This window comes from Podarcis cretensis, assembly GCF_951804945.1.
Source record: "Podarcis cretensis genome assembly, chromosome: 15".
Lineage (NCBI taxonomy): Eukaryota > Metazoa > Chordata > Lepidosauria > Squamata > Lacertidae > Podarcis > Podarcis cretensis.
In genome coordinates this window covers 7,385,489-7,409,599 of record NC_137185.1, presented here as the reverse complement: position 1 = coordinate 7,409,599, position 24,111 = coordinate 7,385,489, and the positions used below count along the sequence as shown (strand labels likewise).

Below are 24,111 nucleotides of genomic sequence, written 5' to 3'. Positions count from 1 at the left end.
CGTTTATTAATCTGAACGAAGTGTTTTGAAAACCACTTTGTGACTAAGGTGGAAAGGTGCAGGGATCCTATCCCTCAATATTGGTCTCTCATCCAAGTACTAACCAGGCTTGACCCTGCTTAGCTTCTGAGATCAGATGAGATCAGGTGTGTTCAGGGTAGTATGGCTGTAGACCACCTTAATATTGGTGTAAAAGATGGTACGGTTCCTGCACTATTAATACTGGTTTAGAAGAGGGATTTCAGCAGCTGTAGCTTGTCATGTGAAGTGCTGCCTTTTCTGTCTTTCACATGTTCGCAAACGGAGTCTGAATCCTGGCAAGACGGAGGGTCCGTGGGTGAGTAGATCCCAGGTCCTGCTCTGGATGGGATCGCAGTACCCTTGAAGGAGCAGCAGTTTGGGGGTGCTCTGAAATCCAGCTCTGTCACTGGAGGTGCAGCTGTCCTCAGTGGCTAGGAGTTTTTGTTGGTGAGACAGCTATGGCCATTCCTGGCTTGGGATATCTTGACCACAGTTGTCCGTGCATTGGTAACCTCACGGTTGGAATACCGCAATGCACTCTACATGGGGCTACCCTTGGGACTGATCTGGAGGCTGCAGTTGGTGCAGAATGCAGTGGCAAGGTTGCTTGTTGGAGGCAAGCTATTGCCAGCATATAACAACTTGCTTTCAGGATTTGCAGGCTGGCTGCCGATTTGCTATCGAACCAAGTTCAGGATGTCAATGCTAAGGTTACCTGAGAGATTGCCTTATTCCTTATACACCTGGCAGATCGCTGCAAACTTTGGAGACCGTCTTTCATGCAAGGTCCAAAATTTACAGAAGTTCCCTCCATGGTAATGCGGAGCAGCAGGGCTTTTAGTGTGGCTTCCCCTGCCGCGTGGAATAGCTTTTTCCTGTTGAGACACAAAAGGCACCCACAATCTGCACTTTCCAGAAAAAGACTTACTTGTTCCAGTGGATAAATAGACAAATGGATCTTTACCATTAGTTTTCATTTGTAACAGTTTATTTCTTGTTTTATATGTATTTATTGTTGCTGGCTTTTAAACAATTTTAAATTAAAGGTAAAGGTAAAGATACCCCTGCCCGTACGGGCCAGTCTTGACAGACTCTGGGGTTGTGCGCCCATCTCACTTAAGAGGCCAGGGGCCAGCGCTGTCCGGAGACACTTCCGGGTCACGTGGCCAGCGTGACATCGCTGCTCTGGCGAGCCAGAGCCGCACACGGAAACGCCGTTTACCTTCCCGCTGGTAAGCGGTCCCTATTTATCTACTTGCACCCGGAGGTGCTTTCGAACTGCTAGGTTGGCAGGCGCTGGGACCGAGCAGCGGGAGCGCACCCCGCCGCAGGGATTCGAACCGCCGACCTTTCGATCGGCAAGTCCTAGGCGCTGAGGCTTTAACCCACAGCGCCACCTGCGTCCCTCTAATTTTAAATTATTTATGTGTAAATCACCTGGAGATGGTGGTTTAGAAGGTGATTAATAAATTAATTGAATAATAATAATAATGGTGAATACCTAGCTCATAGGTGACCAACCTCTGCTGGATGACTTAATTAACATCGGAAGTTGCCTTATACTGAGTTAGATCTTTGCACTGTCTAGCTCAGTATTGTCTACACTGACTGGCAGCAGCTGTCCAGGACATCTGGCAGGAAAGCTCTCCCAACCCTATCTGAAAATGTTAGGGGTCATCTAACTTTCTGCCTGCAAAGCAGATGCTCTTACCACTGAGATGCAGCCTTCTCCAGCAAGGCAGAGCCTGCTCACCCCTCTAGGCAATTGGATCCATCCCTGGACAGTTCCTAGCATATGTAAGTTTATTCTAATTTGAAGTTGTGGATTTTATTCCCTTGAAAAGCATTGCATTGGAAAGGGGGATGTGGTGTGTGTTAGCAAAATCCCTTCTGTGTGGTTACCACTGGCACTGTCTATTTGCACTCGCAATGTTGCAGACGTCACACAAGGAGCACAGGTGTGCAATAAAAGCCTGACCTGTGCTGAACACATTGCTTGAAGAACTAGTCCCAGCAGCTTGTCAAAACCTTTTAAAATTAAATTTTGTGCTAACTGCTGTAGGATTTATTTTAATGCTGTTACTGTATTTTTAATGAACGTTGTTGTAAATCGCCTTGCAATCTTTTCATATTAGGCAGTACTATTTTTAATGCATATTCATATTTCTAAGAGAGAGAAGAAATGAAAAATATCTGATTTGGCCTCAATTGAGAGTTCAAGGGAGTTGGATAATGGATAACCAAGACAGTACCCAAAACACTCAATCAAAGCTACACTAAACTTTCCCTTAAAAACCTCTAAGGAAGGAGATTCCCTAATTTTCCTCAGCTGGCTGTTAATTGCCAAACTGCTCATCTAGATCCATGGTTCTCCTTAATATTTAACACCAGCCTTTCCTTGTACGCTTGGGCGTATCTTCATTCCCTGCTAGGGAGGTCTGAAAATGCTAAACATACATTGTAAACAACTTGACTCACCCACAGCCAAATGGGGGTTATCTTCAATCTGTGACACAGAGGTAAAAACGCTCAGGTTTATAATAACCCATAATCCAGGATGCCCCTCATTTGAACTCCACTGAATAAGGTATGGAGCTCATGGCTGATGAGAAGAAAAATATGAAAACAGGTGTTCTGTTTTGTTTTACAATTCCCATTCCAGGATAATGGGGATTCTGTTGCTACCATTGTTATTTACGGAACCTGCGTGTGTAGAAACAAATCTCCTAGCAAAAGGTAAAATGTACATTTGTTGTTCTGTGCACTTTTGCCATGCCCACCACATGCATATGGCCCCTGGGAAGTTGCTCAGTAGGGAATGTGGCCCTCAGGCTAAAGAAAGATTCTGCTGCCCTGCTATACATGCCAGTGTGGTGTAGTGGTTAAGAGCGGTGGACTCATAATCTGGTGAACTGGGTTCGATTCCCCACTCCTTCACATGCAGCTGCTGGGTGACCTTGGGCTAGTCACACTTCAAAGAAGTCTCTCAGCCCCACTCACCTCACAGAGTGTTTTGGGGGAGGAAGGGAAAGGAGATTGAGACTCCTTCAGGTAGTGATAAAGCGGGATATCAAATCCAAACTCCTCCTCCTCTTCTTCTTACCTGGGACTGAGTCCCACTGAACTAAATGGGACTTACATTTGAGGAGACGTGCATAGGATTGCGTGCTGGACGGCTACAAACCTTTGTATGCGTTTAACCTGCGAGTAAGTTCCATTCAGTTTCATGGCATTTTCCTTCTGATTTTGACATCTGTACTGTAATCGGTCTTTGCTTTACGCAAACTAGAGCAGCTGTCCCTGTCCTTATCTGAGTTGCTATACCTTGTATTTTCCTTAGCCATTTAGAATTTGCTTGTCCTAAATGGATTCTAATTCCCCAACGCCACCCATTATTTTTAGTGATCTTGGTCTGCCGAAGGACCAGAGAGTAGTTTGTAGAAAAGAAGGGAAAGAACAGAATATAATTGTTGAGATGATATTTTCTAAATTGCTTTGGGAAGTAGTAGATTAGTGGCTTTTAGAGCTGCTTGTCCTTTCCAAAATAATATTCCAATCCTTCCTTCCTTCTTCAGTAAATTATATATTGAGAATCAGGATAAAAGGAGTAAGAAAGCACATGTGTTGTTGTTTACAGTTTTATAATACAAATGGTATTTGGTTCATCTCTGAATTACAGCTCCATTTCCCTGTACAGCAGAGCTTTCCAAAATGTGTGTCGCGACACTTTAGTGTGTCAGCTGCAGTGTGTAGGTGTGTTGTGCCATATGTGTCTATATCTCTATATCTCTTATAAGGGGTTAGTTGAACCTCCGGTTTGCTAGTAAAACTGAATTACTGTGTCGCGAAATTATGCATGTCACCAGCATGAAAAGTTTGGAAATCTCTCCTGTACAGGCTTCCATAGGCTTGCATTGTAGCATGTGGTACAGGGATTGTTATTTATTTATCTATTTAGTGCATTTGTACCCCACTCTTCAGCCGAAAAGGCACCCAGTGCCACTTACATATAATCAATTCATAGAATCATAAAATTATAGAATTAGAAGGGACCCCATGGGTCATCTAGTTCAATGCAGGAATTGAATCAAGACAGTCCCTGCCCACAGGCTGATGATGATGAAGAAGAAGATGATGATGATGATGATACACACAAGGGGAAAAGGACAGGAAGGGAAGGGAGTGGAAATCCAACTCAGTCTCTATACACATTGTTGTCTTTATTCTCCCTCCCCTTTTGAAACATGTAACAACCAAAGATAGACACCGTTGAGGAATTATCGTGCACCTGGGACATAATTTTGGGTAGTTTCGTAGGGGAGGTCCTGTGTTTTAGAACAGATCCTTTCCCACCCATCCCAGTAATTCAGGACTGGGGTAATTTTTTCACTCTTAGGTCTTCATTCCCTACTGATCAACCTTGCAGGGGCCAGTGGTGGGTGGGGCCAGAGGTAAAAGTGGTCTAAGCAGCAAATGTAAATATTACCTTTGTATAGTAGTCTGCTGTTTCCTACACACACTCCCACCCCTCTCTCTATCTTTCATTCAGGCAAGTGAGAGGCATTATCAAAGTCCAAGGATGCATTCCAGACAGGCAAAAAAAGATTTTGGGTGCAATACTGTGCTAGTGGGGGGTGAGGTGTGGGGAGAGACTTCTTGAGGGCCAGACAGAGAGGTCCGGAGGCCACATTTGACTCCTGGGCCTGAGGTTCCCCACCTACTTGATCACCTGTTTCTTTTGTCTTTTTGCCTTCTGTGTTGGTGTAGGAGGTGATTTTCCATAGCTGATTATGAGTGTAGACTGGTTATGAACTGGATTGAGTCAGAGATGTCACAGTATAGCTTACCTGGTGCTGTTCAGCCTAAAAACTGTTTCTTTCTTACCCTCCCACCCCCCAGGTCATGGGGTGGAGGGGTGGTGGTGGTGGACTGTAATGACAGTTCTTGTGACTTGGCTAAATTGTGTGTTCTCATGGCTCATAAAGCAGACGACCAAAAGAGACCATTCTTCAGTGCATAATTAAAAAGCAAACAGAAGTTTGCTGTTTGAAGGCCACCCAGAGATGCAACTTCCTGGTCCGTTGGGGACCTATAGCCTATATTAATATTAGAGGAGCGGTTCCTTCCTCTTTTTTTTACCCGCACATACCATTTGAAAATTGCTTAGGGTCTCTTGGTGGGTTTTTCTGTGTCTTCTGTTGATTGCCATTGACTGTGTTTGATGTTGAATGATTTTCAATTGTATTCTTATTGCTTCTTTTATTGCAAAATACAATAGAAGACATAAAAGAAGCAATAAAAATGCCATTAAAAATCAGTATAAATATTCAATGTAATGTCTTCCGTCTTCCAACACCACCACCCTGGCTTTAAAATCTTCTTAACATTCCTTTTGTGCTGATTGCTATTTTTTAAAAAATCAGCTGACTGCTTTTAATATTCTCATTTTAATGTTTTTCTTTGAATCTGTTTAACTGTGATTGCTTAACTTTTTTGCTAGCTGACCTGGGAGGGGCGCAAGGGCCGCTTTCTCTCGTGAGCAGCTTTTCAGGGACCACATGCCCATAGTGGAGAGAGGCCAGAGAAAATGTTGATGGGCAGAGCAAGTGGGCAGAGCAAGAGAGATGTGGCTTTTACCTTTGTGGAATAGCCAACATTCCAACTATGAATAAACCAGGTGTTCCTACCCATGCACAACCACTCACTTCTCTCATCTGGGCAAGGAGGAGATATTATCAAGAACAGATTCCAGCTAAACAAAACACCCAAGGTGGACCAGTGACTGGCATGGGCTGCGGAGACTCCTACGTGCCTGATAAAGAGAATTGGAAGCCCATTTCCAGCCTCTGAGCCAGAGGCTCCCCTCCCCTGGATTAAATGAATATCCAAGAGCGGTGAAGAGGTAGACCTCAGCTGAGGAAACACAACCTGAATCATGATGCCATTGCAGGTTCAGTCCTCTCCCCTGGTGCAGTTTTGAATGGAGAAGACCCACAGAGTCCCCGCCCCAGCTGCTCCAGGGTTTCCAGTGTCAGGGCAAAGTTTCCCTCCTGTACAAACAAAAGATCAATCCCATGGCCCCTAAGAGGCTTTTGCAACCAGGTCCCTGTTTGCTTTAAAGGGAGCCTTTGTACCTGGAGAAGAGGCTGGCTTTAGGGAGCCTAGTTCAGGCCCTCTGTGTACCGGGTGATGAGCACAAAATAATAAGCACATATCCATCCCATGAGAACTTATTTTGCCACCTAGGGTAGGGGTGGTGACCCCGTGGCTCTACAGATGCTGCTGGACTATGGTTATCATAATCGCTGGTCCTGCTGGCTGGGGTTGAAGGTAACCCAACACCCAGAAGACCCTTCCTTGATTTAGGGAGTATGGACACACGTTTCATCACACATACAATTATTCTTCAAGAGCATCTAGGACAGCATGCCTACCATACATTTAAAGCACACACACTGAAAAGAATCTTGGGAACTGTAGTTTACACCCAGAGCTACAATTCCCAGCACTCTTAACAAACTACATTTCCCAGTATTGGGGGAGGGGGGAAATATGCTGTAAATGTGCTTTCAATGTGTACGCTTCTTCTTCTTCTTCTTCTTCTTCTTCTTCTTCTTCTTCTTCTTCTTCTTCTTTTCTTCTTCGGCAATCACTCATAGCCGAGTAAGATTGTCTTCCATAAACATGGTTTTAACAATGAGTCCGTAAGTGACTGTGGAGGCCAATTCTGGATCCACACGTCCTTCCACAGTGGGGACAGTGGTCTGACCACCTCACTGTTTTATGTAACAAGTTGTTATTGCTATTAAGCTTTCAGGTACCTTGTTGGTTCATAATAATAATAAAAAAACAGAAGTAATAACAGTATTATAATAACGCCTTTTGTAGGAACTCAGGAAAGCTTGCTCACTATGTTAGGAACACAGGTAGCCGAGTCAGACCATTAATATGTCTTGTTCAGTATTGCCCACACTGATTGGCAGCATCTCTCCAGGGTTTCTGACTCCGGTTCCTCTAGCCCTAGTGGTTGGCTGGCACCTTCCGTGGATTCAGTAGCTGGCTCATGTCCCCATGAGGGAAGAGGGGAGATGGGAGTCCTGGTTCCTCAGCAAGGACAAGCTTTATCCAGGAAAGGGAGAAGTACATGCCTCCTCCAGTCTCTTTCCTGGGACTCAGCTATACAGCTGCAAATAAAACGTTTGAAGTGTGTTTTACATGCAATATACAATGAGACACTAGATGGCGATGGTGAGCCTTATGGAAAATTCAATGTATTTTTAAAAACGCCTTTAAAAAATCATTTTCAGAATGTTTTTTATGTGTGTGTAGATTCCACCCGGGTCTCATCCTCCTGTTTGCCATCCTCCATCATCTGTCTTAAGGTCTGTCACTCCACTCCTGGAGCCTTGCAGCACTTTGGGACTCATGGCAATGTGGATGGGGTGGAAAATGAAGAACTGGAGGGGAAGGGGAGCAGATTGGAGTACCATGGAGGAAGGTATGGCTGGCAGAAGCTCCATAAACAACATACAATTAAAAGCACATTTAGATCACATTCCCTTGCCCTGCAAAGAATATTGGGAATTGTAGCTGTGAGGGGTAAACAACAGTTCATAGGATTCTTGGGTGTGGGAGAAACACTTCATACAACGTTTTGTTACTGGTTAGTAAGAACAGTGCTGTTAGTCTGCTGAAGAAAAAGTAACAGAGTCTAGAGGCACTTTGTAACTTGGGATACCTCCAGACACCCTTTTTATTGTGTGTTCATGATTATTTCTGATCATTTTAATATTAGGGTCAGTCCAACACAGTCCTGCTTTTCAACGCTGTTTGTGCCTGCTGCTTCGTTGCCAAACAACACATATCCTGCAACTGCCTCCTGAAATCCCATTGCTTTCTGATACCGTCAATACAGTGGTACCTCGGGTTAAGTACTTAATTTGTTCCGGAGGTCTGTTCTTAACCTGAAACTGTTCTTAACCTGAAGCACCACTTTAGCTAATGGGGCCTCCTGCTGCCGCCGCGCCGCCAGAGCACGATTTCTGTTCTCATCCTGAAGCAAAGTTCTTAACCTGAAGCACTATTTCTGGGTTAGTGGAGTCTGTAACCTGAAGTGTATGTAACCTGAAGCATATGTAACCCGAGGTACCACTGTATATAATTTACTCAAGAAGGAAGGAAGGATTGGAATATTATTTTGGAAAGGACAAGCAGCTCTAAAAGCCACTAATCTACTACTTCCGAAAGCAATTTAGAAAATATCATCTCAACAATATATTCTGTTCTTTCCCTTCTTTTCTACAAACTACTCTCTGGTCTTCAGCAGATCAAGATCATTAAAAATAATGGGTGGCGTTGGGGAATTAGAATGTATTTAGGACAAGCAAATATAGCGTATGTAACCTGAAGCGTATGTAACCTGAGGTACCACTATGTTCTGGTTTATTTTTGCTCTGCTTTTGTTGCGTTGTAGCCCTTCCAGACACCAGTAATGGGATGTACCACTAGAGAAGCCCCACAACACCAACAAAAACAGAATAAATCCACAACAAATGCTCAATTATTTGGTCAAAAACATTCTATAACATGTTCTATAACATTCTATAATATGTACCCACAACCCCCCCCCCCACTGATCTCAAGGAACCCTTAACAGATATGAGACAGGCGATTGGCGGGGGGGGGGGATACTGAGGGAAAGGGCAGATTTTGGAGGAAGAATGCCTGGCTGGGCAGAATCCCCTTTGTATGCGAGTGCAGATATAGTTAAGATAGATTTTCTTAATCCGGAGAGCCAGGGTGTGTGGTTTTTTTTATAATCCAGGAGAATAAATTCTTGGCATATTTCTTGGGAGGATGTGGGGTTTTATTTGCCTACCCTTGTTGTGAAGATGGCTGAGATGCTGAGGGCGGGAGAGCAGGGCAGGTAAACTCTGTGACAAAACTTATCCGAAACCACAAACCCGCGAGCCGCCTGTGATTGGGCAACTTCCAATGTTTGTCGGAGGATCGCTGTGTTTTCCTGACCTTGTGCATGTAGCTATCGTACGTTTCTGTGACTCAGCAAAGGGCCTGACTTCCATCCAATAACTGTGGGTACACAAGGCAAGAAAAGAGATCGCAAAGTGGTGTGGTTTTGTAAGAAAAGTTGCCACTGTCAACTGTGCACTCCCTGGTAGAGTGAGAAAATGTTCAGAGGCAACATTTTCAGTTGGTTAGTGACAAACTCCAGATGTATAGCCATATTGGTCTTTTAAAAGACATTTTAAAAGAATAATGTGGCATGATAATTTTTTTGGTGTGGGGTACTTGTGAGGGGACTGAAGGCAAGAGGAGTTTACATTTAATTTCCACACTGAGTGCAGATGGTGGATACTCTTATTTATGCCCCCCCCCCAAAATAAGCACTTTTTCCACCTGTTGAAGCTTCAACGTCCTGCTCAGATGTGGATTCATTGTAAAGATGAATCTGGCCACCCTCAGGCACCTACTGGAGCCCCAGAGCCCCAAATACTGCCCCCTGTTCTGGACTTCATATTGGTAATAGTGGTGAGTGGCCATTTTGCAATGCCCAGTGTGGGGTAATGTGTGAAATTAAAATGCCACTCTCTTATGGGATGCCAACATTATTAGACTACTTCCACATGTCCTAAAGGTAAAGGTAAAGGTACCCCTGCCCGTACGGGCCAGTCTTGACAGACTCTGGGGTTGGTGCGCCCATCTCACTCAAGAGGCCGGGGGCCAGCGCTGTCCGGAGACACTTCCGGGTCACGTGGCCAGCGTGACAAAGCTGCATCTGGCGAGCCAGCGCAGCACACGGAAACGCCGTTTACCTTCCCGCCAGTAAGCGGTCCCTATTTATCTACTTGCACCCGGGGGTGCTTTCGAACTGCTAGGTTGGCAGGCGCTGGGACCGAGCAGCGGGAGCGCACCCCGCCGCGGGGATTCGAACCGCCGACCTTCCGATTGGCAAGCCCTAGGCGCTGAGGCTTTTACCCACAGCGCCACCCGCGTCCCTTCTTCCACATGTCCTAGAGACCTGTAATTTGGTCCATGAGTAACTCAACACGCTCCAGTGATTTTTTAAAAAATCAGGAAGGTAGAGGCAATTTCTACATTTCTCCCTCAAAATGAGGGCATGAAGTTTTACCTCACAACAGAGGCCAGCCCTTGAGAGCAGAGCAAACGGGAGGCCATCACATCTGAGGTGAAATTTCAGGCTGTGAGTGTTCTCCGTCTTCTTCACACACTTGAGTCAGCCTTGGAGTGATTCCAGTTAAAACCAGTAATGTGTATCTAGAATTTCCCAGAGTAGCTGTATGATTCATTTTATAAAAGTCAAAACACAAATAACTTCGTGTACGTGTTTGTGTACGTACATGTGGGTTTCTTGGCTTATTTAAAGACCTGAATCTATGAATGGGTAATTCTGTCCTGCATCATTGCATCATGGCTTCTAGTCAGCTTCTGGCCGGCCCTGCCATTAGGCATTGTGAAGTGGCTTTCCTAGGGCAGATGCTTTGGGTGACATGAAATTATTTGTTGTTGTTGTTGCATTTTTACTGAGAGGTATGGGGAACTCTCTGCAATTCAGGGATTTCAACTACAGCATTCATGACAGATGGCCATCCAATCCCTGCTTAAAAACCTCCAAGGAAGGAGAGTCCACAACATCCTGAGGGAGTCCGTTGCACTGTCAAACAGCTCTTTGGCCTGGGTGCCTTTGTTGGGGGCGGGGAAAACCATGCCATTTTGCTATTCAGCCTCAGGCGGCAAATATTTTAGAACCACCCTGGGTTGAGTCATCAGGTAAATTTTAAACAAATTTTACTCCAAATATACTTTCCCCTCAAGGGAAAAAGCATAACTCCCCACCCTACTTTTTGATCCTCAACACACCAAACATTTTACATGCCTAAAACTGTTTCTTCTAGTGCCTTCCACAGAGTGGTGGTTAACTATCATTTCCCCCCTTTCTTAGCGAGGACCCTTGGCGAGCGGCGAAGATGATCAAGGGTTACATGCAGCAACACAACATCCCCCAGAGGGAGGTGGTGGATGTCACTGGACTGAATCAGTCCCATCTCTCGCAACATCTCAACAAGGGGACGCCCATGAAAACGCAGAAGCGGGCGGCTCTCTATACGTGGTACGTCCGGAAGCAGAGGGAGATTCTCCGGCGTAAGTATAATTTTTTTTGGCATGTTGTTGTGTGTGTTTGTGTGCATACGTCCACATTGTGTAACTTGACAAGAGAGTGGGTTCCAGCTGGTGACCTGTTGACATGCACTTGCCATGCGGTTGAGCTGCTGGAGTTCCATCACCACAGAAGGATGTTGTACGTTGGCTGTGCTCTACCTCCACTGCCTGAGGCAATGTGCCTTTGAATGCCCATTGCTGGGAACCCCAAGTGAGGAGAATAGTGTTGTTGCACTCAGGTCCTGCTTGTGGGCTTCCCATTGGGGCATCTAGTTGGCCACTGTGAGAACAGGATGCTGGGCTAGATGGGCCTGATCCAGCAGGGCTCTTCTTCTGTTAACCCCAGCCAATGTAGCCAGTAACCAGAGATTATGGGGTTTTTATTCCAGCCATGGGGTCCCAATCTGCAGCATCTCCAGGCAAGATTAGGAAATGTTCTAGCACATTTGCAAAGCTAAGCAAGGTTTGGTATGGTGTTTGAGATTTCCACATTGCAGGGGTGTGGATTAAGATGACCCTCTGTCTCCTTTCCAACTCTACAATTCTACGATTCTAAGTAGACCAGGGGTAGCCAATATTGATTATGGCTCCCATCATCCCTGACCATTGGCTATGCTGGCTTGTGCCAACGAGAGTTGTAGTTAGTCCAAAACACCTGGGCTACACCATGATGGCTACCCTTGGCATGGATGATAGTGAGCTAGACCATGGGTAGGCAAACTAAGGCCCGGGGGCTGGATCCGGCCCAATCGCCTTCTAAATCCGGCCTGCGAATCAGCATGTTTTTACATGAGTAGAATGTGTGCTTTTATTTAAAATGCATCTCTGGGTTATTTGTGGGGCATAGGAATTTGTTCATTCCCCCCCCCCCAAAAAAAAATGTAGGTCTGAGGAACAGTGGACCCACCCCCTGCTGAAAAAGTTTGCTGACCCCTGAGCTAGACAGACCATTGGTCTGACTCAGTATTAAGGCAGCTTCCTAGGCTACCCTTCAATTTCAGGGGATGGGGGACCTGTGCCACCCATCACATGTTATTAGGCTACAACTCCCATCATCCCCCAGCTAGCATGGCCAATGTGAAGGGAGTGTTAGTCCAACAGTATTTGGAGAACCACACTTCATCCTGCTCCACCGTGATCTGCAGACAAAGGACGAAAGCGTCTGAGTGCTCTATCACAGAGCCTCAGAGCCTCACCTACCCTATTGATCAGGGAGCTGAGGCTAAGATAATCTTGTTATCACTTATCTGGGCATTAGCTCCGTTGAGCTCAGTGGGACTTAGTTTTGAGTAGCTGTTTATAGGATTGTGCCACATATTCTGTCACCTCCCATCTGAAAAGTTGGGTTTCTGTCATCTCTGCTCTCCCCCTCCCCCCCCCCCCCCCCCGCCAATCCCATACACAAACGTTTCATTTTGTTTTTGTTGTTTGGCATTGTGGCACTGGAAGAGCAACCTGGGCTTTCTTCTCTGGTAGAATTACCTTCCAGGCTTGTCTACAGAGATCTGAGTAAATTTAAATAGGCTATTGTGTCGATTGCCTTGGGGAGGACAATGTCATGCGGACAGAGTGATCCAATTAGCTGGTTGCGTTCTGACACATCCAAAGATAAACTGGTTGACTTTTGTTTTGCTTTCTTTTGTTTTATGGCACCAGGTTTAAGCAGGGCACAAGATACCAAGGAGGTATTGCAAAGTATAATTATCACTGTTTTTGATGAATAGATCTGAGGTAGATCAGAGCTTCTCAATTAGTCAACACATATAAGATTCTTGCCCCACCCTAAAAAAACCCCCACCTCTTTTCTTTTTATCTTGGCAAAATTTCTGAGCATTTAAACAGCCACATGAAAGGCAGAAATATAGCAGCTCAGGTTTTCAACATGCAGGAAAAAGCTTAACCTTCTGAATTTCTCGTGTGCTATTGAAGCCTACAAGAAAGAGAAAGAGAGTTTGTCCACACGAGACCAAAATGGGAACATCATTCCAGAGTCTTCCTGGACCCATCCCCATTTTAAATGCAAGATTTTAGAATCCTGGCTGTTTCAGAATTTCCAAAGATCAAAAGGTCCACATTTAAAGCGGGGAGAGATCTGGGATAACGCTGAGATGGGGAGGACATCATATTGATGTCCCTAAATTATTGGGGAAACAGATTGGTGCAAATCCACATTTTTCTCTGATGTATGCAAGCCCAGAGAGAGAAAATGTCAACCTTACAGGCAATTCAAACTCAAAACTTGATTAGCGTGTTGGTGGGCCAAGGGGCTAAGACCAACCTCTCTAAAGACATACAGAGTTGGACAGGACATTGGAAGTCATTCAAGTGCAACTCCCTGATTCATACGATCTTCAGTGTAGGATCCTGTGGTGGCCTTGACTGGTGGCCCATTTAGCCTCTGCTGATAGCTTATAACCATGGTTTGTTACACATCGGAGCCCAAGCCTTGAAAAAGTGTGGCTTGCTGGGGCAGTCACTTCAAATGCTTGTCAAGAGCAGCTGGAAATCAAAAAGCTCTGGCGAAACACACCTTGGTTTGTTTGCTCATCTGTGAGACAACTCAGTTTGCTTGAACCAACTGGTAAAACAAAACCCATGACTTCACATTATGTTGTGAATGCTGCTGCAGTTTGTCGTAGCTTTTGGTTACCGTATTTTTTGTCCCATAGGACGCACCTAGTTTTTTTGGGGGGAAATAAAGGGAAATTTTTTTCCCTTTATTTCCCCCCCCCCCAAAACCAGGTCGGGGAAACCAAACCAGGTCGAGGAACAGCGGGATGGTGGCGCTGCGCCTCCCCGCTGTCCCCCGAGCTTGTGGGGCTGGCCGATGTCTGCCCGAAGCGTGGGGCGCTCTGCTTCAGCGCGCCCCGCGCTCCATGCAGCAGCCTGCTATCCGCAGCCTAGGGAGCCCTGCGGGAACTCCCGCAGGGCTCCCCAGGCTGCGGATATCTGCCCGGCGCGAGGGGCGCTCTGCTTCAGGGTGCCCCGCGTGCCGGGTGGCAGGCTGCTATCCGCAGCCTAGGGAGCCCTGCGGGAACCTGTATTCACCCCATAGGATGCACACAGATTTCCCCTTCATTTTTGGAGGGGAAAAAGTGCGTCCTATAGGGCGAAAAATACGGTAGTTTGTGGCTTCTCCTCCTATTGAGGGTAACAGGCAGCCAGCCAGTCATACCCTAAACCAGACAATCCTTTCCACCTCCTGCTTTTCTGCCCCTCTCACAGTCAGTCAGTATTCTGTGCCCACTTAGGATTATCAGTTTTCACTGAGATCTCCCGCCGCAAATATTTTGAACTTGTGCAAAACTTGGGTCCTTCCAAGTCGGCTTCTTCTGCATGGATTTTGGCTACGTAAGGACCCATACTTGGGGCCCACAGCAATTTAAACTGGTATGATACTGCATTAAAAGTCTAGCGCAGATGGGACCTAAACGTACACAGAATTATAGCCTGAAGCTAGGCCCCTTCCACGGCTTGTCTGAGACCTGGGGCGGCAAGGAGCCATGGGGTGTTCTTGGCATGACAACATAAGTGTGGCATAGCCCTCCAAGGCCCGGGGCAAGTGTTCCCGGCTTCCCCTTCTGTGTGGGCTTGCCCTGACCACTGACTCTGTTGGATGGGCTGATGGGAGATGGAGTCCATGAACATCTGGAGGGCTACAGATGTTCTCCATCCCTGACCTAAAGGGCTTAACTTGAGATCAGCTGCCTGCTTCTTACACACAAGCCCTGGCTTGGTAGTCAACTTCCTCTAGTCTCCTGCTACTTCTGGATTGAGAGAGGGCATTCTGCATACAAGGGGGGGGGGTACAGCTGGTGGTCCCAAATGTAGGATTCCCTCCCCAGGGAGGTTTGCTTGGCACCAAATCTAATGTCTTTTTAAAATTTCCTAGCATATTGAATAAGTCGCTTTTATTGGCTCAGCCAGATTTTATTACAGTATTCTGCTCTTCTATGTCTCTTGTATTGAAATTTTTAAACTTTTGTTTGTTAGCTTTTTGCTTTCTATTTTGTCATGGCTAATATCTAAGAAAATACTGTTATTGCCTACAAACAATGGGTATTTATTGTATGTCTTTTATCATTATTATTATTCAGCTGTCAGGGGGATATTTTTAATGAAAGGATGGGGAATTCTCTAAATGCAATAAGTGAACAAATAAACAATAAGCACACTGGAGCCTTTTTGAGCTATTTGTCCCTCGCTAGATTGAAGTTTAAACATTTCAGCATTGCTTGTCTTGGGGTGGAAGAACTATATGTCTAGCCTAGGCCTTTGAACGTGGACTGTCACTGAGCAATTTTCAAGGGAAAAAACACCTGGGGGAAGGGGAGGCTACTTTTTCTTTTAGCTGGGATCATCTCAATGTGAGCTTGGAGTGGAAGAAAAATAGCTTTGGGGGGCGGTGAATCCCAAGAAGTGTTAAGGATTCCCTTCTGTTCATGGATATACATGGGGCGGGTAAGGGGGCAGTCCCCAACCGGATGAAACATAACCCCCAGATTCCCAGTTTTCATTTTAAAAAATAATAAGTTTCTAGCATTTGCACCTATGAGGTAAAATGTAGAGGCACTGTTCTCCCCATTTTTTTTGGTCAGAAACTAGTATGCTCACCACTTCCATCGTTTATTAAAAGCCCTTCACTCTGTAGCCACAACGTCTCCCTGTTTTGAAACAGGGAGACATTGGGGCTGCAGCTCCACAGAAATATTCCTGCAGATTGCTCCCATCTGCGGCTTCTCCTCTTGAAAGCAGGTTCCCAACCCACCAACTCACTGTAGCACGTTCAAAGAAATGGGCCCGTCATGTGCCTTCCTCCGCTGGAAAGAGGTTTTCAAAAGCTTGACGTGTTTCCTTAATCACACAATCTGTACAAAATGGAGGATCGTAATTGTTGTAGTGGGAAGCAATTGCAGTCCCTTGGGCCAAATAAGATCTCCAGAGGGGTTGTTGCCTGCTCTCCCCACACTTAACCTAGCAATTCAAAAGCACGTCAGGGGAATAGCCAAGGGCAGTGCCCTCCAGGAGTGGATGGACTCCAGCTCCCATCATTCCTGTCCACTGGGGCTGATGGGAGTTGTAGTCCAATAACATTCAGAGGTTGCCAGGCCAACAATTTTTTTCTATCTGGGTTTTCACTGTTTGAAATATGGCAACCCTAATGTTAAAGCTACGCTTGCCCCAGATGCGGGCCTAGTTTGCCTCAGCAAACTGCATCATATAGGCATAGCTGTCAACTTTTCCCTTTTCTTGCGAGGAATCCTATTTGGAATAAGGGAATTTCCCTTTTAAAAAGGGAAACGTTGACAGCTATGCATATAGGAGAAGCTTGATCAGACTGTCTGGCTTCCATGAAGTGAAGTTTACTCTTGTGCAATGAAGGTTTTCTTGTTGAGTGGCGGCGGCTATAGGCCCGATCAAAATCTGCTCCTTTCTCTTTTCAGAATTCAACCAGACAGTCCAGGGTTCGGGAAATATGACAGACAAAAGCAGTCAGGATCAGCTGCTGTTTCTCTTTCCAGAGTTCAACCAGCAAAGCCAGGGGGTGGGTCAGCTGGACGACCCCTGCGCCGAAACGCCCAGCAAGAAGATGAGGCGGAACCGGTTCAAGTGGGGCCCCGCTTCGCAGCAGATCTTGTACCAGGCCTATGAACGGCAAAAGAACCCCAACAAGGAGGAAAGGGAGGCCCTGGTTGAGGAGTGCAACAGGTAAACAGAAATAAGGGGGGGAAATAAACGCCTAAAACTTAAGCCCTGCACAAAAGACAAAGGCGTCTTCCCCCCTGTCTTGCTTCTAATTAGTTGTTGGCAGAGGGCAAAGCCTGCATTGTTTTCGTTAACCCCCATTGTGTGAAGTGTCTGGCACGTCCTGTGTCAAAGGAAAAAGAACCTGGTATTCTTACCATCTAGGATAAGTCAACAACTGAGAGAAAAAACTACCCAGGAAGAGGGTAAGGCCTGCAGGAGTTTGAGACTCAGCCCTCCACCAAGTTAAATTCAGTCCCTGAGGAGGCTTATTAACGGCGGACCCCAAAATTAGGGATCCCCCTCTAAACCTGTGCCCAAATGTGGGGTTTTCCCTGCAAAACTTTGGCACAGGTTTGGAGGGGATCCAAAACTGTGGGGTTCGTAGTTAACGGGGCCTCCACAAGGGATGTATAATGGCCCCTGGTTTTGTAGGCGGCTGAAAGCAAAATATAATTTAGTTATTCTTATTGGGATTTCCAAGCTGCCCTTCACAAAAATGGCCCCAGGGCAGATTATGATATAAAAATACAATATTGAAATGGATTAAATAAAAGGGTTGAGCTCCTCGTGTTGAGTTAAGCAACTTCTTCCGGTCCAATGGCAATATTTCATTGAGGGCAACATTTGGCGATGTGCAACCAGTCACTACTGCAGACCTGGGCAGAGCAATGGTATGATCCCTACATTTTACATTGTATTTCAGCCATGCAAAAGGCAGGGGTTTATCTACCCACACCCTTTGGGGAGGGCTAGAAGGCCCCAGAAGCATTCATAGCCATGTGTTTATGCATTTTAAAAAGATGTGCTGGAAAGGGTTTGTGGTGAATAACAAACTTTTACATCATTATTATATACCTGGAGCAGTTTCAGAAATATTTTGAATGTATTTTTGTACTTTGGTTTCATCCGCACAAGTTCCCATGTAGCCTTTTCAAGGTTGATGATGATAAATATGATGATTTAAGCAAACAAATATTTATTTACTGTATTTCATAAGATTTATACAACGCTTGACTGCAAAAAAACCCTAAAAGCATTTTGCAAAAAGATAAAACAAGGAAATCAAGAAAAATTTACAACCACACTTCAAAACATAAAAAGTTCAATTGCTAAAACAAATGAAACTTCAACCTTCTAAGCATCCAGGTAAACTTGTGTAAACAAGAAAGTTTTTAGCAGGAGCCAGAAAGAGTCCTATGACGATGCCTCCTTGATCTCAACAGGCAGGCAAATTTAAATTTGTCTTAAATTAAAAACACCAACCTGTTATAGTACTTATTTTATTCAGAGTCTCTCTTTTCTGTAATAACATGGCTTAAAAGGAAGGCCACGTTTTATATAAGCATGTTAATTTCCTTCTGCAGGAAACCTATCAGAACGTCCCACCTTGGAGGCTGATGGATCTGTATGGATTCCTGAGAGCCCTTTGTGAAGTGGAGGCTGGTCTATTTGGGGGAACTGCCCTACCAACCCCAGTCTGCCCTCAGCCAGCCTCCACCTGCCTGCCCCCTTACTAATCATCAGGCAGTCTCAGTGTTGCCCTAGTATAACTCAGCAGGGAGGAGGATGGGGACCAAACTAGAATTGGTCCCCTCTGCCTGTCCAATGGGCACCAACCAGCACTGCCTTGGATCATGTTTGCTTTGTTCAGCTAGTGTTCCTGTTGATGCTCTGATTGCTCTGAGGGGTAGAGAAGATGGCCCAGGCGATGCGATTGATAGAACCAAAGTACCCTCTGCTGCTGTGGAAAGCTGGACTTTCACCTTGGGTTTTCGGCTCCCATAAGTCCCTATTGAGTGTGGCCAGTGTTCGGGAATGATGGGACTTTTGTTTATTTATTTGGCAAAATTTATATACCCATTGTGTAAGTCAAAATTCTAAGCCATTTATTTAAAAAAAGTCAGTGAAAGACTAAAGTTGAAAATGTATGTGTGTGCAATCGTAAATGTAAGTACAGTGGTACCTCGGGTTACATACGCTTCAGGTTACATAAGCTTCAGGTTACATAAGCTTCAGGTTACATACGCTTCAGGTTACAGACTCTGCTAACCCAGAAATATTACCTTGGGTTAAGAACTTTGCTTCAGGATGAGAACAGAAATCGTGCTCCGGTGGCGTAGCGGCAGCAGGAGGCCCCATTAGCTAAAGTGGTGCTTCAGGTTAAGAACAGTTTCAGGTTAAGAACAGACCTCCGGAACGAAATAAGTACTTAACCTGAGGTTCCACTGTAAAATCAAGAGTTAAGCTAAAAACAGATTAAAGCACATTTCAGCTTTTACATGTCTGTATAGGTTTTCCTGAACGAAAACAGGTTTTTAGCAGGTTCCGGAAGGTATACAGCAAAGGCACTACTGGATGTAAATAGGCAGGGAGTTTGAAAGTGTAGGTGCTGCCACACTAAACTGTTACAAGTGCCTCATAATATTAGTTCTGAGCTCGTAAGAAATCAGTTCAGCAGCTCAACTTTTAACACATCAACAGCATCTAGACAGCCACTGTTACCCCCATTAAGTCCTCATAAGGTTTTCTGAACACCAGTGGAATCTGTCATCCGTAGAAGCCTGTCCCATAATAAATTCATTAAGTCTTTAAGGTGCTTCCACTGCTGGAGGCAGCATGCTTCTGAATGCCAGTTTGCTGGAAACCACAGAAAGGACAGATCCTGTTGTGCTCAGGTCCTGTTTGTGGGCTTCCCATAGGCATTTGGTTGGTCACTGTGAGAACAGGATGCTGAACTAGGTGGACCACTGGCCTGATCCAGCAGTGCCAGGATAGCTCTGGTTGCCTACCGAAGGCTTTTATTGCAAGCTTTTTCAATGAGCTCTCTTTATTCTCCTCCTCCTAGGGCAGAATGCCACCAGCGGGGTGTATCCCCCTCTAAGGCACATGGACTGGGTTCAAATTTGGTGACGGAAGTCCGGGTCTACAACTGGTTTGCGAACCGGAGGAAAGAGGAGGCTTTTCGTCAGAAGCTGGCTATGGATGCTTACAGCACGGGCCAACCTCACAGCATGAACCTTTTGCTCTCCCACAATTCCCCCCATCATGCGCAACCCAGCTCTTCCCCACCAAGCAAAATGTCAGGTAAGGAAATTATGTGTTTCCCCAGCAAACACTGTTATAAGCACTTGCTGTTTATAGTACATTTCAGAGTAAATGACGACTTAACAAAGTGACATAACCAGAAGTAGTTCACTGCTTGCAAGAAGCTTACAATCAAAAACAGACAACGGGGAACTCAGTAGTAGAGACTGTTTATTATACCATCATTTACAAAATCTCGTAAATGCTGGTATTGTGTTGCTGGGAATTGCAGGTGAGCAGAGTGCTATTTCCAGCCAACCTAGCAGTTCGGAAGCACGTCAAAGTGCAAGTAGCTAAATAGGTACTGCTCCGGTGGGAAGGTAAACGGCGTTTCCGTGTGCTGCTCTGGTTCGCCAGAAGCGGCTTAATCATGCTGGCCACATGACCCGGAAGCTGTCTGCGGACAAACGCCGGCTCCCTCGGCCAATAAAGCGAGATGAGTGCCGCAACCCAGAGTTGGTCACGACTGGACCTAATGGTCAGGGGCCCCTTTACCTTTACCTAGAGTGCTATTGCATTCGGGTTTTGTTCTCTGTTTGCTGGCCACTGTGAGAACACAGTGCTGGACAGATCTATGGCATGTCCACATTTGGAAGACTCCGCAGTTTGGAAAAGGTTCAGAAAGGGGCAACCAAGATGAGGAACCCCTGTTGGGAGAAAGGTTGCAGCATTTGGGCTTTTTTAGTTTAGAGAAGAGGCGAGTTTGAGGCAGCGTGACAGAGGTGTATAAAAATTTTCACGGTATGAGAAAAGTGAATATAGAGAGAAGCTTTCCTTCTCTCAAAACACCAGAACTTTGGGCCATCCAATGAAGTTGAATGCTGGACAGACAAAAGAAATACTTATTCACACAGTGCATAGTTAAAACTCTGGGATTTGCTCCAAAGAGATGTACTGATAGTCACCAATTTGGATGGCTTTGAAACAGGATAGGGACACGGGTGGCACTGTGGGTTAAACCACAGAGCCTAGGATTTGCCAGGCAAACATATACATAAATGTATGGGCCACATGTTTGAGGCAGCACAGGGGGCAGTCCTGGAGCCATTTTGGCTCCCAAACTGACCAAATGTTTTCTCTGCAAGGTCAAAGGAAAATGGAAACGCCCCCCCCATTGTCTTTCCATTCACAAAAGGGTATATCTGTGTATGAATAGGGTGAGCCTGTGACCTGGCTCAGGAACTAAGTATTTGTCACTACAAAATACTGGCCAGGATCCCCAGGGTATCCAATCAAGTAAACATTAACAGGTAACCTGCCAGACAGGAGATAAACAACGACAGGAGATAAACAATGCACTCAGATTTCTGTGATGTAGGTATGATGTGTCTGGGGGGTGGTCTTGAGCTACACCCCTTCTGTGATGTATGATGATGTTTCTGGGGGTGGTCTTGGACTCCAGGACAGGCAATTTTAAATGTCTATATAAGGGCGGGCACACCTGGGTTCTGGGTCTTGCTCCTTTCATGTGAGGGGAGCACCCTGTTACAACAGTTCAATAAAGATCAGGCTTACGAGCTGCTTTGCTTCTCAATATTCTCTGGTTTTCCTCTGTTCTTTTCTCCAACCGATGGAGAACCTACAAAGGACTCTATAAGGGCTCTTGTGTCACCCATAAGGGAATAAGGGCAGATTTTCGTTTATTACAGAATCCCCGCGACGGGGTGAGCTCCCTTTGCTTGGTCCCTGCTCCTGCCAACCTAGCATTTCGAAAGCACAAAGTGCAAGTAGATAAATAGGTACCACTCCGGCGGGAAGGTAAACGGAGTTTCCATGCGCTGTTCTGGTTTGCCAGAAGCGGCTTAGTCATGCTGGCCACATGACCCGGAAGCTGTACGCCGGCTCCCTCGGCCAGTAAAGTGAGATGAGCGCCGCAACCCCAGAGTCGGTCACAACTGGACCTAATGGTCAGGGGTCCCTTTACCTTTAAAACAGGATTAGACAAAATGATGGAGGATAAGGCTGCCACCAATGGCTGGTAGCCACAGGGGCTATGCTCTGCCTCCACTGTCAAGAGGCAGTGTCCCTTGGAAAAACAGTTTTTTTAAACCTTCCTGATGCCATCATGGGCACAAATCATCATGGATGCACAATAAAAAAGGGGACACCCTGAGGGGAACTTTCACTGCCTGTCTCATGCTCTCCCCCATCTGTGTTTATGGCAAGTCTTTGGTCATTTTATAACTTGTTGGGTGGACCAGAGGGTTGTCACAAAAGCAAAGCAGGATAATGGAGAGGGACGAGAGATGGGGAAGCAGGCACATTTAAATTGGGAGAGTTTGGAAAGGGACAAGGCTAGAAGAGAGTGGCGCTTAATTGGGGGAGGGGGGAGGCTATCTCAAGTGACTGAGTGGTGTAGAGCAAGGAGCATTGTTGGGCAGAACAATCCCCATTGTTCTTGTACCTGTAATCTACACACCAAAGTCAGCGAGCTCAAGAGGCAAACAACAGAAATCAGCTTTCTGACAAGCGTTAGGGTTGTGTTGGGGTCAGTGTGGGGTCACTAGCTCTTTTCTTTTGGGTCTCTGCTGCTGGTTCCTTAAACAATACAGCATCCTCAATCTCTATCACTCTCTCTCTCCACCCCCCCCCCTTTCTAAAGGAACGGGTGGAGGGAGACAACTAATGTAATCCCACCCAGTTGCAGCATGGAAGCTGCAGAACTTCTATCTAGCATTGCTGGTTACAAACAGGGAACTGATAAATGGGACCTTTTGAGTCATCTTTTATGATGGAAGCACTCAAAATATTGCATCATACTTGTGAACAGCCACTGTGCTAGAGTTTCTGTTTTCTGGTTGGGATTGAATCACATGCCAGCAAATTCAGGTTGTACAATTAAAGCTGATTTGGTACTCTTGCGCAGCACAGCTACTTGCTCCCTCCCTCCCTCCCCAAAAAGGATTTTATGTGGTAAGGAAAGTTATGGGATCATCCACTTGGAAAGTGTGGGACTGCTTCGTGCAATGTTGTCTGACCCCTCCACCCACCAGTCAGAATGAGTTCTCACTAAATACTTACCGTAAATAATGTTTTTGTTTAAGAATGCTTTTCCTGATGGTTGACCCGGTCATTTATAAGATATCAATTATAGATCTGCATAAATATTCTTCTTTGGTTTTTAGAATTTGTCAGAACAATGCTATTGTTGTGAGAATGTTACGTTTTGGGGTCTGGGTCAGTTTTCATCTTACACAGTGCTTTGATGGCTTTATGCTATAAAGCAATCTTTGAATAAATAACCAATGTCGTTTGCACAATCCACATAATGCATTCAAAGCACATAGCTTCTACCATAAAAAGGAAGCCTGGGATCTGTCATTTGCTAAGGGTGCTGGGAGTTTTAACTCCGGGAGGGGGAGGCTACAGTTCCCAGGATCCTTTGGGGGAAGTCATGTGCTTTAAATGAATGTGACTGTCTTCTGATGTCCTCACAAACTCGGTGCAAACGAATCACCAGAATAAACATTCAATAAACAGGGTGTCTGGGAGCAACCTGAATTCAGTGTCAGTCAGGCTCACCTTTGGACTGGACCCCTCGTTCTTCTCATCAGACTACAATTTCCAGGATGTTTTGGTGGAGGAGCCATTATATTATTACCATTAGTATATTTTATGAAATTTGTATACCATCCTTTACCCATAGGTCTCAGGGTGGTTCACAGCATGTTATTAATCGCAGCATAAAGTTTTGTGGCTAAAATTAAAGTCTCGGAAGAACCTCAGAGGAATCATCGTCTACAGATTTCCTGAATTTCAGGCCAAAATCTCTCCCAAGCCCTTTCTGGAGTTGAACCTAGGATACACTAGAGCCAGTGTGTGTTCATATCACTGAGCTACGGCCCTTTCTCTGATTCACATGTCATCATTTAAGCTGCCTCTAATCTTAAATGTACAGGAAGATTTTAGCAGATTGAACCAGTCTGGTTTTTATCGGCTAAGGTCCTCCCTGCCCTACCCACCGAATTGAAATCCCACCCATCATTGGGATAGTGAGACCAATTTACCCTCCGGCCTTCTGCAGATGAATAAAGGGTGCTTATGTAACACCCCTTTCCT

The 24,111-nt window shown here is 45.6% G+C and overlaps 1 protein-coding gene across 3 annotated transcripts in view; it reads left to right on the top strand.

Annotated features, from left to right (window-relative positions):
• The window catches only part of HNF1B (HNF1 homeobox B), a 60,711-nt gene that overhangs the window by 7,141 nt on the left and 29,459 nt on the right, over window positions 1-24,111 (top strand). For 2 of the 3 annotated variants that reach the window (XM_079955645.1, XM_079955644.1), the window contains exons 2-4: window positions 11,003-11,202; window positions 16,665-16,929; window positions 19,814-20,052. In XM_079955645.1, the coding sequence (XP_079811771.1) occupies window positions 11,003-11,202; window positions 16,665-16,929; window positions 19,814-20,052 (704 nt within the window). The remainder of the gene's footprint in view (window positions 1-11,002; window positions 11,203-16,664; window positions 16,930-19,813; window positions 20,053-24,111) is intronic. The other variant, XM_079955646.1, reaches the window with a different exon arrangement.